This window comes from Pelobates fuscus, chromosome 7, assembly GCF_036172605.1.
Source record: "Pelobates fuscus isolate aPelFus1 chromosome 7, aPelFus1.pri, whole genome shotgun sequence".
NCBI lineage: Eukaryota > Metazoa > Chordata > Amphibia > Anura > Pelobatidae > Pelobates > Pelobates fuscus.
Genome location: NC_086323.1, coordinates 37,202,081 through 37,216,557, shown reverse-complemented (window position 1 = coordinate 37,216,557; position 14,477 = coordinate 37,202,081). Strand labels below are relative to the sequence as shown.

Sequence of the window (14,477 nt, the reverse complement as noted above, 5' to 3'; positions counted from 1 at the left end):
AAAAAAAAAAAAATAGATTTTCTCACCCCTCCTTGGTGGTATGTTTATTTCTCATTCTTGGGTCCTCTACCAGAGTCCTGGGAGTTTGAGGGTTCCTAGCTGTTCCTAGAACTGCACTCTTCTGGACAGCGATCTCAGCGATGTCCCACCTGGAATCTGTTGAAGCCACTCCCCCAACTTGGGAGTCACAGCCCCGAGTGCTCCTATCACAACTGGGACTACTACTGCCTTCTCTTTCCACATTCTTTCTAGTTCTTCTTTCAGTCCTTGGTATTTGTCCACCTTCTCATGTTCCTTCTTCCTGATGTTATAGTCACTGGGTATTGCCACATCCACCACGACTGCAGTCTTCCATTCCTTGTCTACCACCATGATGTCGGGTTGGTTGGGTTTGTCTGTCTGGATCTTGAAGTCCCACAGGATCTTAGCCCTGCATTTTTCAAGAGAAATCTAGTGTCACAACTGGAATATATATATATATATATATATATATAATAAAAACATTATAATAGTTTTTATAATATTAAATCAATTTAAAAGTTTATGCAAAAATATTACATCATTTGGGAAAACCTCTCCAACAATATTTAATCGGGGCCTTTGAGTCTGTAGTGAAAAGTCCAATATTTTAGTCCATTTTTAAACCCATATGGCATGACTTTTCAAGTGATTTTAAAGTTTCCATTAAAGACTTCACAGATTGTATGCATGATTTAGATTTTATGTTTACGTTGTCGAGTCATGCATTTTTTAAATACATTTCCTAAATTTTCCATGCTAAGTCCATGGAGGTGATTGTCACCAATTTTTGCATCAAAATAGCGATCTTGCTATGCATTGTGGGTGCTATAGCACACTATGTTAGCAACACGCTTGTTCTGCAGTGTGACTATTGCTTTAGCCAAACTGGCCACATATGGCAATGGATTAATGTAAAACATGCTACGGTGTAATAGTTTAGTCAATTTGATCTGGTGGGAGAAAATATCAGACTTTAACATTGTATCTAGTTAAATTAAACAGATAAATTTTCTTCCCTTTTGTTGGGTTTGTGAAATTCTAAATGATGGATCACTCTGTGCAGTGCTATAGCATGGGTTCTACGTTATCGATTAAATAACATTGTTAACTGTGACATGGGACTGAACCGGACTCTTTCCTTGCAGTGATAATTCTCTGCATCGTTGAGGTTATTATCATCCTGATGCTGATCTTCCTAAGAAACCGAATCCGAATTGCAATCGCACTTTTGAAAGAAGGAAGCAGGTGAATGGATTTCCTGATTACTGCTGAAATCTATATTTCAATTGGGTGTGAGGAACATTGCCAGAAAACACAGCAAACATGTAACATCACAGAAAATGTGCAATTTAGTATAAAACGGTGCATGTAGCCTAAATGATGTTTAGTAGGGTTTTCGATAAGCTTTGCCACTTATTACATAATAGCCACGGTGTTCATAATTAACCATCACTGAACTGAGTTTTTTGGGTTTTTTTTGCTAACATAAACAGCAATAAAGCAATAAAATAAACATTTATATTTATAATTTTATAGCTTTATATTTGTAAGTGCCACTCAGGTTCCTGCATTAGAACGTTTTTTTAAAACATTAGTCCAGCAAAGTTCTAATAGTGGAGCAATCTTCATGAAAACTAATAGGACTTTCTTGCTGGTTGTTACAAGTTAAAGGCTCTGCCGCAGAACTGCTTTTTGTTATCAAGTCTTGTGATTAAATACTAATTGGTGCTTAAGGCTTAATTAATGTGGGATCTGATGAATGGAGTGAAGCTATTGTCCTACACTTAGGCTCCACCTGACATTCTCAGCTAAGTGCATCTATCACCACTAGAGGGAGCTGCAGGTCTATTTTATTTCAGCAATAAGCACTACTGTATATTTGAATAATGCACTTTAAATTATTTAATTGCTGACAAACAGATGTATTTTAAGGAACTTCTACAATTTTCTTTAAACTTATCCAGGATTTAGAATAATGCATTAGTTACATACTGGACAGCACACCGTAATAAACTAACTCAGCCCTTTAGAATATAACCAAATCTAGCTAGATGGGTTATTTATATCAGCCTTAGTCTTTAATATTGCCTGTCTCTACTTTTAATTTCAGGGCAATTGGATATGTCATGTCTTCGCTTTTTTACCCCATCATCACCTTTCTCCTAATTGCGATCTGTATCTCCTACTGGGCGGTCACTGCAGTGTATCCTCTTTGTCAGTAACAAATTTTGGCGACACTTTTGTCGTTATGGCATCACACTCTTGCACCTAAGTTCCAGGGACTCGAAAAATGCATTTGATTGTATTCCTCAGCTCCCCAGATTTTACAAATATAAAAACGTAATCAATGTAACTGATTTTCCTTAATTTACAACAGTTTTATGGCCACTTCTGGGGAGGCCGTATACAAAGTTATGGGCAATAAAACGTTTTGCAACTACACTGGTTCTACATGCATCCCAGAGGTTAGTATGGTACAGGGGGTGTATATACGCAGAGAAATCCATGTACAGGTTGTGTGTCTGTGTTCAGGAGTTACACGGGGTCCCAGTTTGAAGCTACGTGTACAGGTATGGGATGGCATCAACTAAATGTTTAACCCCTTAAGGACACATGACATGTGTGACATGTCATGATTCCCTTTTATTACAGAAGTTTGGTCCTTAAGGGGTTAAAGAAAGGAACGAGACTTAGCATAGCTTACAAAGGAAGTGATATAATCTGTTCACAAAAACAATTACCGTATATACTCGAGTATAAGTTGGGTTTTCCTGCTCATTTTTGTGCTGAAAAAACCCAACTCGACTTATACTCGAGTCAATGTCTGTATTATGGTAACTTACATTGCCATAATACAGACAATGGGGCTGTGTAGGAGGGGGGCTGTCAGGAAGCTCTTACTTACCTCTCCTGCAGCTCCTTCCTCCTCCGCGCCGGTCCGGTCAGCTCCTCTGTCAGCTCCCAGTGTAAGTCTCGCGAGAGCCGCGGGGTCATAGCGTGGCCGCGAGACTTACACTGTGACTTGCAGAGGGAGCTGACCGGACCGGCGCGGAGGAGGAGGGAGCTGACAGGAGCTGCAGGAGAGGTAAGTAAACGCTCTCTGCCTGCCCCCCTCCACTGAACTGCCAATGCCACTGGACCACCAGGGAGTGAGAGCCCCCCTCCCTGCCATGTATCAAGCAGGGAGGGGGGGCGAAAATACAAATACATATAATAATAAAATACATATAATAATAAAATAAAATAATAATAAAATAAAAAATAATTAAATAAAAAATAATATAACAAATTTTTTTTATTAAAATAATAATAAAAATGCCCACCCCCCACCAAGGCTCTGCAACACACACACAAACACACACTGCATCACACACACACACACACACACACACACACACACACACTGCACTCATACACACACACTGCACTCATATACACACACTGCATTCATACACACACTGCACTCATACACACACTGCATTCATACACACACACTGCACTCATACACACACTGCACTCATACACACACTGCATTCATACACACACTGCATTCATACACACACACTGCATTCATACACACACTGCACTCATACACACACACTGCACTCATACACACACACTGCATTCATACACACACACTGCACTCATACACACACACACTGCACTCATACACACACACACTGCATTCATACACACACACTGCACTCATACACACACTGCACTCATACACACACTGCACTCATACACACACTGCATTCATACACACACACTGCATTCATACACACACTGCACTCATACACACACACTGCACTCATACACACACACTGCATTCATACACACACTGCACTCATACACACACTGCACTCATACACACACTGCACTCATACACACACTGCATTCATACACACACTGCATTCATACACACACACTGCATTCATACACACACTGCACTCATACACACACACTGCACTCATACACACACACTGCACTCATACACACACACTGCATTCATACACACACACTGCACTCATACACACACACTGCACTCATACACACACACTGCACTCATACACACACACACTGCATTCATACACACACACTGCACTCATACACACACTGCACTCATACACACACTGCACTCATACACACACTGCATTCATACACACACACTGCACTCATACACACACTGCACTCATACACACACTGCACTCATACACACACACTGCATTCATACACACACACTGCACTCATATACACACACACTGCACTCATATACACACACTGCACTCATACACACACTGCATTCATACACACACTGCATACACACACACTGTAAATAAATATTCAATTAATATAATTTTTTAGGATCTAATTTTATTTAGAAATTTACCAGTAGCTGCTGCATTTCCCACCCTAGTCTTATACTCGAGTCAATACGTTTTCCCATTTTTGGGGGGTAAAATTAGGGGCCTCGGCTTATATTGGGGTCGGCTTATACTCAAGTATATACGGTATTTATTTTTTATTTAAGGAATTAACACAGGTTGTTTTTTTTACGTAAACTCACTAATTAATTTGTACACCAGAAAGACATCTAACATTAAGTTTTATCTGGTTTGAGACATTTGGTTTTATCTGTCAAATGCCAGTCTTAAACAATATATTGCTCTTATAGGGTTAATGTGGAACATGTTGGTGCTTTGAGAAAAAAAAGAAAATGAAAACAAATAAATAAATAATTATACTTATAGTTTAGAATGTATTAACCATATTAGTCCAGTAGACAAGATGGCAAAATATCCGAGTACTGCAGTATGCAACAATACCTTTTTTTTTTTTTTTTTAAACTAACATAATACTTTTAAGACATTATTATTGTGAAGACTTGCTTCAGGCCTGAAGAAGTGAGTAAAACTCTTGAAAGCTGTCTTTTAAGTATTATGTTAGTCCGATAGAAATGTTATCATTGCATATTACAATACTCTGGTACATTGGCAGATGTGTATAGATATAATTTAATTATTTATTGTTTTATCTTTGATGTAAGTGTTTTTCTGCATCTGTCTTATATGTATATTGTTTTTTGTTTCCCCACTCTCAGACGTTCAATACAACTAACATAATTAAGACGTGTCCGGGAACCAAGTGCACCTTTGCCTTTTACGGGGGTGAAAGCTTTTACTATCAGTATATCCTGATCTTTCAGCTCTCTAACTTGTTTGTCTTCTTATGGCTGGTGAACTTCTCCATCGCTTTGGGTCAGTGTACCATAGCTGGTGCCTTTGCCTCCTATTACTGGGCTTTTAAAAAGCCAGCAGACATCCCGGCTTGTCCTCTTTTCTCTTCTTTTGGACGAGCAATAAGGTGAGAAATGCATTGGTAATAGAAGCAATGCAGACATTTTGGTTTTAGTTTTTCAACAAAATGCAGTGTGTGTACACGTGTTGTGTATTTTTTGTGAGTGTATTCACACTATGTAGTGAATGTTTTTTCTAGTATACTTTTTAGTAAATGGTTTTTCGAGAGTCTAATTGGGTAGTGTGCACTTTTTGGGGAGTGTGAGTTTCTTTATGATCCCAGGGAGTGAATATAAACAAAACATTGCAATCTGTTGTTTTCTAAAATAAATAATATAACCTTTTATCGTATCAGATACCACACGGGCTCTCTGGCATTAGGATCACTTATCCTCGCACTCGTTCAGTTTATCCGCATAGTATTGGAATATTTGGATCACAAACTCAAAGGTAAGAAGTCTTCATGCATGAACATTGGCTTCTCAATACATCTCTCACACCATGCTTGGTTTTAGCTTTTCGATGTTGAAGCAGTGTTAGCAGTGTGTTTAAACACTGTGCAGCTGAACAAGTCAACACTTTTTTGAGAGAATTACCAATACTAAGCTCAGTTTCAGAAAAACAATATTTTGTAATTATTCTCATTCATAACCAGTCTTCATTCTGAAATATGAGGTTTTTCATATATCCACTTAGTGGAGACCCCTTCACTTCTCACTCCCTTTGGACTTTTTTAATCCTTATTCCCAAGGGTTCTATTTATTTTTACATGATCTAAAGGGACCTATTAATTTCTATCCTAATGAGAGACCTAAGCATTTCTCTATGTCCTAAGGAGGAGCAGACCAGCAGAGAATATACACAACCGACTCAGCAGGCTAATGACTTGCTCTGCTTACTGAATAGTAGACATATCATTTGATTTCAAACAAACTGAAATTCGTCTGAATTTTGAGTGATCGCCCAACTATCCGAATTCTGTATTTATTTTTGTGAGTGAGCAATCAGGTGAAAAGGCAATAATCATACATAACACAATAAGTAGCAGGCGTCTGTGAAACACAGCATGTATCAATGCAGAATATCGCACATCGGTGCATAAGGGCAACCTGCTCCCTACATCCCCGTGTCTTTCTGTCGTCTTTTCCTCCCTAATCCCTAGTTCCCAGTTTCTAGATTATTATTATTTTTTTGATAACCACACTCATTATCTAGCTAGGCCTCAGGTTGTGTGTGGTCTATAGGAAAGCTTGGTGTTGCCTCCACATTGCTTTTTACCTGGTGGTGTAAAGCGCTGTCCGAATTCTGTAATTCTGAATAGCCATGTGATCGAATGACAAAATAAATAAAATGGACACAAATATTTTAATATGATTAGTGATTCAGACTCCTGTCCGTGGCACCAAAAAAGATCATAAATATAGCCACTTAATGTTGATTTTGTTCACAGACAAATGAGAAGTGACCAACAGAGGGGAAAAATATATTTAATAAATATACAGCATATCAATATAGATTTTATTTCCGTTTTGCTTCTCCTTTGCCATTTATTGGTTACTTTTGCTCACTTGACCTGTAATTCAATTGGCAGGAAAATGCTCCTATCGTTGTACTTGAATATTTATATTATGTATATTTTGTAGTACACTGATTGGCTCATTTTAGTGCTCGTTTGGTTAACCCAAATCGCTTGTCCAGAATTCTTGTGCAAAATGTGTCTGAAATAACATTCCTATGGACAAATTTCAGGCCACAAAAACAAAATCTTTGTTTCCAGACCAATAGATTCACCCAAACAAAATGTTTCTGTCATGCACAAGTCTATTGAGTAACAATTTTGCTATAGACTTCAGTTAATTAATTTCTGCTCAGTAAGCAGAGTAAATTCTGCTAGGAGAATCCAGCACATGTTCTTTTGAAATCCTGTTCATAGGCTCCATCTGTGCTGACCTCTAAATCTCATCCAGTGTGAGCTGACTTTCTGGTCCTGCTGTTGGGGTGTGAGTGCCAATGAGGACCTTATTGAGGAACCAATTCAGTGTTTTCTATTTAGCAGAATGATAAGTAATGATGAGTAATCAACATTATGGGCAACATTCTCCACAACAGCTGCAGTGCCAATGGTTCCCCATCACTGCTTTAGTTCATAACCCTACACATATCATAAGCGTTCTCTCTCTCTCTCTCTCTCTCTCTCTCGAGCAAGTAAGTGAAATGCGTTTCCAATGATAGCTAATCGGTTATTCATCACAGCTGATAAAACACGTTTGATGTACTGTTCCATTGCAATTTTACAGTTTCTACGTAAAGAACAATAATACAAGTCAGAAGGGATTAATTACATGTATTTCTTTCTGTAGCCGCCCAGAATTCCTTTGCAAAGTTCTTACTTTGCTGTCTGAAATGCTGCTTCTGGTGTTTGGAAAAATTCATAAAATTTATCAATCGAAACGCCTATATCATGGTTTGTATTCCACTTTATTGGTTAATAAATTCAGTTAAACGCCCTCTGTCTTCGTTACGCTCACCCAGCTATGCTTGTCTTACAGATCGCTATTTATGGGAAAAACTTCTGCACTTCTGCAAGAGATGCATTTTTTTTACTTATGCGGAATATAGTCCGGTGAGTTTGTGTCGTCCATCTCTTAGCACCATGGGAGGGCTGGCAATTGGACACAAAGGACATTTTCCCCTAGGTTGCTAACTTATAGGGGATGTGGTTTGAGCAGCATAACACCTATAGCTAATTCTAGTCATTATCGTGGTATTAGTCTATGGGCGCCGTCTCTGGTTTTACTTCTGTCCCATTGGTAGGTTTAATACTCAAATCCTGTTCCCTCTGCAGTCACCCTGACATTAATAATTTTTATAGGTAATGTAATGTAATTTCTACAATATCCAAGTGGCTGCAGTGGCCTGGGTGAGGGGGTAGACTCGTAGCACCACAACTAACACAACAAGCTGTTGAGATTGTGCTGCTTAAAGTGATCCTTTTATAGTGTCTGTTTTTATGGAAATGTAGTCATTATGAAGATTTGCAGAAATGTTGACATCTCTAGAGTGCTACATCTTTCCGATCCTTTATCATTAAATCTATCCTTTCTGTTTTACAAAATTAGAAGCTTGCATTCTGGCCACCAGGTGGCAGTACTAGATCCTTGAGCCTTTCGTGATGGGGTGTTTGCCCACATGAGTGTGTGCCTCCACTGAAAGACTGCCCTTCTAAGCTGGTGTATATTATGCTGCCCATAGACAAACAGGACCTCCATAGGCTCATTATATTTCATTATATTATATTATAGTAATACGATTATACCTGGTTAGCCACTAATAGCAGTGTAAGAATCCTCACAATCTCTAAAATACCATACAGCACCAGAAGATCCAGGAATATATTGGACTAGTAGTCGCTAGTAGGATATATGGCAAGACACTAAAATATGTCAGCAGTTATCCCCATCTTTAAATGGCTGGTTTCCATCTTAAGATGTGCATCCCAGAACACAGAAAGAAACAGAACAATTGTTTCATTTGCTGTAAAATGTATTTAATGTTGTTCTAAGCTGACATGTGGGTCTCAATACTCATTAAACTCGTCTGTTCTCAGGGTCGCTGTTTTGGACAAAGTTACTGATTTCTTACTGTTTTTGGGAAAGCTTCTTGTTGCTGGCTCTGTTGGTAAGTTTCTTATCATCGAGGGAACTCTAAATTAGGAAACTCGTAGAATTTAGGGGCCAAGTCAGACCTCCCTGCCGCATGCAGCCAGTGGGTTCTGCGAATGTTGGAAATATAGTTGAAGGATTGACCAATACTAAGCACAGCTCTGGTGGAATCTTTCAAAAGTGCCATCTTAGAAGTCAATAACGCTAGAAGAGAAGGGTTATGAGAGGATCTCTCCCTCTCTGCCTTATCTAACATAAGCAGAAGGGGGCCAACAGCATCCGCAATTTTGAACTGTATATTGCGAAACGTCTGATCCATGGGATCCCCAGAAACACTGCTTCCTGTATTGGATAATAGTGCTGGATCAATTTCAGGAGCCACTTGTGCCTGAATGTCAGGGATATCAATATGGTTTCTAAGGAGTAGATCATCCTCTATAACTATTGGGGATCTAAAAAGTTAGAACAAAACAAATCTATACAACACCAAAAGGAGGAGTATAAATCAAAGAAGGGGGTAGCTCATAAATACAAAAACAATACAACCTGTCTGACAGGGGATATTCTTGAAACAATCTGAGAATAATAAAAAAATCACACAATAGTGAAGTATGTAAAAACAAAGGTGGCTCAAGCCCCGGAGGTAGAGAACTTACAAGAGCCACTGGTGATCTGCGCTTATCTCCCCTGAATATTCCACGGGGTGTCTTTAAGAAGAACTTGTCTTTCTTGTCACAGGTACAGTATATATGTCAGATCCTCAGAATGGAAGAAAAACCATATAGGGCAATATTGTAAAAACAGAAATCAATTTATTACACTGATTGCACTTACATACACACTGCAGTCAGTCAGCATATATCCACTAACAAGTGGAACCATGAAGTATCCTTAGGACCAGCAAACAGAATGATGATCACAGCGCAGCCAAAAGATGTACACAGTACACTTTTTGATATATCTAAAAAGTTAGTTTGGCAAAATCCCTGACTTCTGATTTTTGTTCGATGGCCCATCTGGAATGAAACAATTTTGAAGTGAGCACTTTACCTAAAAGGCTCACCCTGGCCATCTGAATGTTGCTCAAAGTCCTTCGTTCAGTGGAAGCTGCAGAGCGAACCACCTCTTCAGACTCCCAATCAATCTCAGGTGATCCCTGTCTGGAACAGGACCGGCTTACGGAGGATGAATGAGCAATCGCTCTTGAGGAGGACGGTGACCGCACTCAAACGAGTTTTATCCCTTTTGTGTGAAAACTGCTTAGAAACCACAAATGAAGGAAACACATGTTTAGCTTTTGGAGGTACTGTCCCTTTAAATTGTCGACTACTCAAACGAGAGTGAGGGGAAGAGGGACCAAAATCATGTTCATCAGAACTTGAAGAAAATGAAAGGCAGACTTTTTTTCTTTTACAAGTGACTGAGACCATATCCTCATCAGAAGATGAAGAAGAGAGTTCCCTGGCAAGGAAGGCTCTCTTATGGAGCCTTCTAACGTTGATGGGGCTGTCTCTAGGAGAGACATCCACCATATCTGTAGCAGACACAGAAATTGAGTCCTCCATCAACGTTGTCATTTTAAAATCTGAGGTGATCAGGGCTGCCACAAGCTGCACGGCTGCCTGATCACCTGATTGGCTAGAAACACTGTTGCTGTGCAGGTGCACAGCACGAGCGTTTTTAGCGCTGCAAAATATTTCTCCTAGCTTTGTTTGGTGGTTATGCCTCCCGGAGGGACAAAAATGCTGATGTCTGCTAATTTGGGATCAGGTTACTCCAGGTCTAACTTAATTAAGATCTGGGGTTTAGTTAACAGACCCCAGGAGTATGTACTGTGTCCTAAACTGTTTCTACACTGCACTTCTTTCAAAATGCTAGTAATATAAAGATTCTGTAATGGGACCAGGCATTCCATATTTAGTATTTTCTGTCTCAGTACTGTGCTACTATACTACTCCGTTCAATACTTTGCGTATCGTATGGTGGGGGACTTTACAGTATTAAACTGAAATATTGAATCGTGAATAACATAAAAAGCTACTTTTTTTTCTGATGGATAAAACGTATTTAGACTTCTTTATGTAGACCACAATGAAACAAAGGCAAAAACAGGCCAATAGGACAACGTTTAATGTAAGAAATGGAAAGATTGTTTGACAATAACACACTGTGTGTCCAACCCCATAACTTTCACACACTTTCCTGAAAATCAGAACGTTCTTGGAGATCAGGCTCCAGCAGATTCAGTATCTTCTTTAGATCATGAAGATACTACAGTTCGTAAACAAATGTACGTTTATTAAAAACGAGTCAGAATATGTATTGTTCACCTATATGGGTATCTCCTTTTTAGAGAAACACAAGCAATATTAATGGACCAGTAAACGTTTTTGGGCTAATTCGCAATTCCCTGATCAGTTCCCAGTAATTCTTGGTTTAGTGAGTAACACTAATAAAATAAGGTAAAATATCCTTTTTAGATAAAATATGGTAAAATATCCTTTTTAGATAAAATAAGGTAAAATATCCTTTTTAGATAAAATATGGTAAAATATCCTTTTTAGATAAAATATGGTATAATATCCTTTTTAGATAAAATACGGTAAAGTATTCTTTTTAGATAAAATATGGTAAAATATCGTTTTTAGATAAAATATGGTAAAATATCCTTTTTAGATAAAATAAGGTAAAATATCCTTTTTAGATAAAATATGGTAAAATATCCTTTTTAGATAAAATATGGTATAATATCCTTTTTAGATAAAATACGGTAAAGTATTCTTTTTAGATAAAATATGGTAAAATATCCTTTTTAGATAAAATATGGTAAAATATCCTTTTTAGATAAAATATGGTAAAATATCCTTTTTTCTTTGCAGGAGTCTTGGCTTTCTTTTTCTTTTCAAGAAGAATCCCGGGGATCAGCAGCGAAGCCCCAAATCTGAATTACTACTGGGTACCCCTGCTGGTGAGTTTAGTTTGCTACAAGTTCCATGAGCAGAACATGCGTGCAGCACATTCCAGGCGGCTGGGAACTAATTTATTTATTTATCTATTCATTTATTGATTTCAATCAATCAATCATGAATAAACCATAAAAAATGGTTACATTCTATGCATTAAACAAACTAAAACGACATTACTTTGTAATTAACATTACCAGATGAAATAAATAGAAAAAAGAAAATTAGGCACAGCGTATGAACATTTTGCGCTGTGATAACCAAATCTATTTTCTAATACAGTAAATGTTGTTGGTTTTTTTCATGTTTTAAGCAAGAATAGAGAGGACAAGCATCATGCACATCTTGTAACCACATATGTTTTAGAGCAGGTTTCCCTAAACTCCGGCCCTCCAGATGTGGCTGAACTGCAACTCCCATGATTCTCAGCCTATCTATTTCATTAATAGAATCATGGGAGTTGTAGTTCAGCCACATCTGGAGGGGAAGCCTGTTTTAGAGTGCAAGCTTCCTTGCACACACCTTCGCTACCTTATTATACACCTAATAGCCTGCTGTGGTTTATTCACCATTTAAACATTCTGTGAACATTCTGGAAATTATATTTGATCCAATTAATCTATTCTACCTGTGTGGATTTCAGGCAGCATAAGTTATATTTTATTTTAGTACCATATATATTTTTCTTAAAGGGACACTATAGCCACCAAAAGAACTTTAGCTTACTGAAGCAGTATTGGTGTATAAACCATGCCCTTGCAGTCTCCCTGCTCAATTCTCTGACATTTAAAAGTTAAGTAACTATGTTTATACATCTCTAGTCACACCACCCTGCATGTAATGTGCACAGCCTTCCTTAATACTTCCTGTAAGTGAGATGTAATATTTATACTTGCTTTATTACACAGTCTGTTTCATTTAGAATTTCTTATCTCCGGCACTGTTAATAGCTTGCTAGACCTTGCAGTAGACTCCTGTGTGTGATTTCAATTTACAGAACAGGTGATAAAAAAAGCAAGTTAACATCTGATTGAAAATTAAACCATTTTTTTTAAACACATGCTGCATGGGCTAGGGCTGCATGGACAGAAACAAAGGTGATTTAACAATATTTACTCACAAACTGCATAATTAAGCTAAAATAGGTTTTGTAACTAGGGTGTCCCTTTAGTGTATTCATTTAATAGTGTACAGCTAGTTATCTATGATATGTTGGCGCTTTATAAATGCCAGTAATAAATAAAAATACATTTATTTATGAGTATACAGTTACCGTGTACAAAAATATATCAGCATAAACTGCTATAATGGACACAATACACACATTTTAAATGAGCAACAGTTTATCAATGAAGTGAATAGCTCCCACACCATAAATATAACAAAGCGCTACGGAATCTGTTGGCGCTATATAAATGGCAATAATAATAATAATATGTTAAAATGTTTGTGTACAGTATAAATAAAAAAGACATAATAAAATATCTGATAAGCAGTAGTTTTGGCATCTTCCACAAGGTGGCGTGTGAGCCCAGAATGTCTGCAGGCTTTGTGAGAATCCAATGGTAATTCAAGGTGAATTTAAAATGGAAGGCCAGGCTAAACGAACTAAAAGCATAGCTTACAGATTGTTTTACATTTCAACTATTTTTACCTTAAATTGTAAATTTTAAAAGCACTTATTGTGGAATATTTATCAGTGTTCTGAAACGTGGCAGTTTTTTTACATAGTAAATACGGCCATTTTCACTAAAATTTCCATTTCAGAAGATTGGCAGATTAATACTGGCGGAAACATTCTGACACTTTTCTGTGGGAAAAAGTGGTGAAAACATTCATAAATTGATGATTTATCAGTAAAGTCTATGAGGCTTGTTGTGGATTAGAAAACGTCTGTGGAGGGTTGTAATTTAATTGGAGGGAGAAAAATGAGGTCATGGCTGATTGTGTTGGGATAATTAATGCGGGTAATTCATGTTTTAACCAAACTATTTATATTCACTACAGACTGTGATTGTAGGATCTTACCTGATCGCTCATGGATTCTTCAGTGTCTACGCAATGTGTGTCGACACACTTTTCCTGTGCTTTTGTAAGTATTTTTTTAAGTGTTTTTTTGCATATTTTTGTCATTTTCAATAACATTTTTCAGAGGACACTCGCCTTTCTCAGTCCGAAAAACAGTCACAGCGCACTGTGCCAAATGTACATATGTGACCCATTAAATAATTCCATGACCCGCTTTTGGCATATTTTCACATACACTTTGCATGTGATACCGATTTCAACATTTTACTCAGTAATGGAAACAATATCATTTGTTGTTAAAGGAAGACTGTCAGCATTTTCCCCACTATGCGCTATATTGCAATACATGCATATAAGTAAACACCTTGTTTCAGACCCATCATTAAAGGGCTACTCCAGTGATCATGACCACTTTGCACTGTATCCTGGTTTACCCATCATTAAAGGGTTTCTCCAAAGACCATGACTACTTCAGAGTGTTATCCCTATGCTGCCAGAGATGTAAT

At 37.8% G+C, this 14,477-nt stretch overlaps 1 protein-coding gene across 6 annotated transcripts in view; it reads left to right on the top strand.

Annotated features, from left to right (window-relative positions):
* SLC44A5 (solute carrier family 44 member 5) overlaps positions 1 to 14,477 on the top strand; it is a 150,007-nt gene that overhangs the window by 124,411 nt on the left and 11,119 nt on the right. For all 6 annotated transcript variants that reach the window (XM_063427938.1, XM_063427937.1, XM_063427935.1 and 3 more), the window contains 10 exons: positions 1,167 to 1,266; positions 2,132 to 2,224; positions 2,399 to 2,486; positions 5,123 to 5,385; positions 5,674 to 5,768; positions 7,679 to 7,782; positions 7,868 to 7,941; positions 8,926 to 8,996; positions 11,860 to 11,948; positions 13,951 to 14,035. In XM_063427938.1, the coding sequence (XP_063284008.1) occupies positions 1,167 to 1,266; positions 2,132 to 2,224; positions 2,399 to 2,486; positions 5,123 to 5,385; positions 5,674 to 5,768; positions 7,679 to 7,782; positions 7,868 to 7,941; positions 8,926 to 8,996; positions 11,860 to 11,948; positions 13,951 to 14,035 (1,062 nt within the window). The remainder of the gene's footprint in view (positions 1 to 1,166; positions 1,267 to 2,131; positions 2,225 to 2,398; positions 2,487 to 5,122; positions 5,386 to 5,673; positions 5,769 to 7,678; positions 7,783 to 7,867; positions 7,942 to 8,925; positions 8,997 to 11,859; positions 11,949 to 13,950; positions 14,036 to 14,477) is intronic.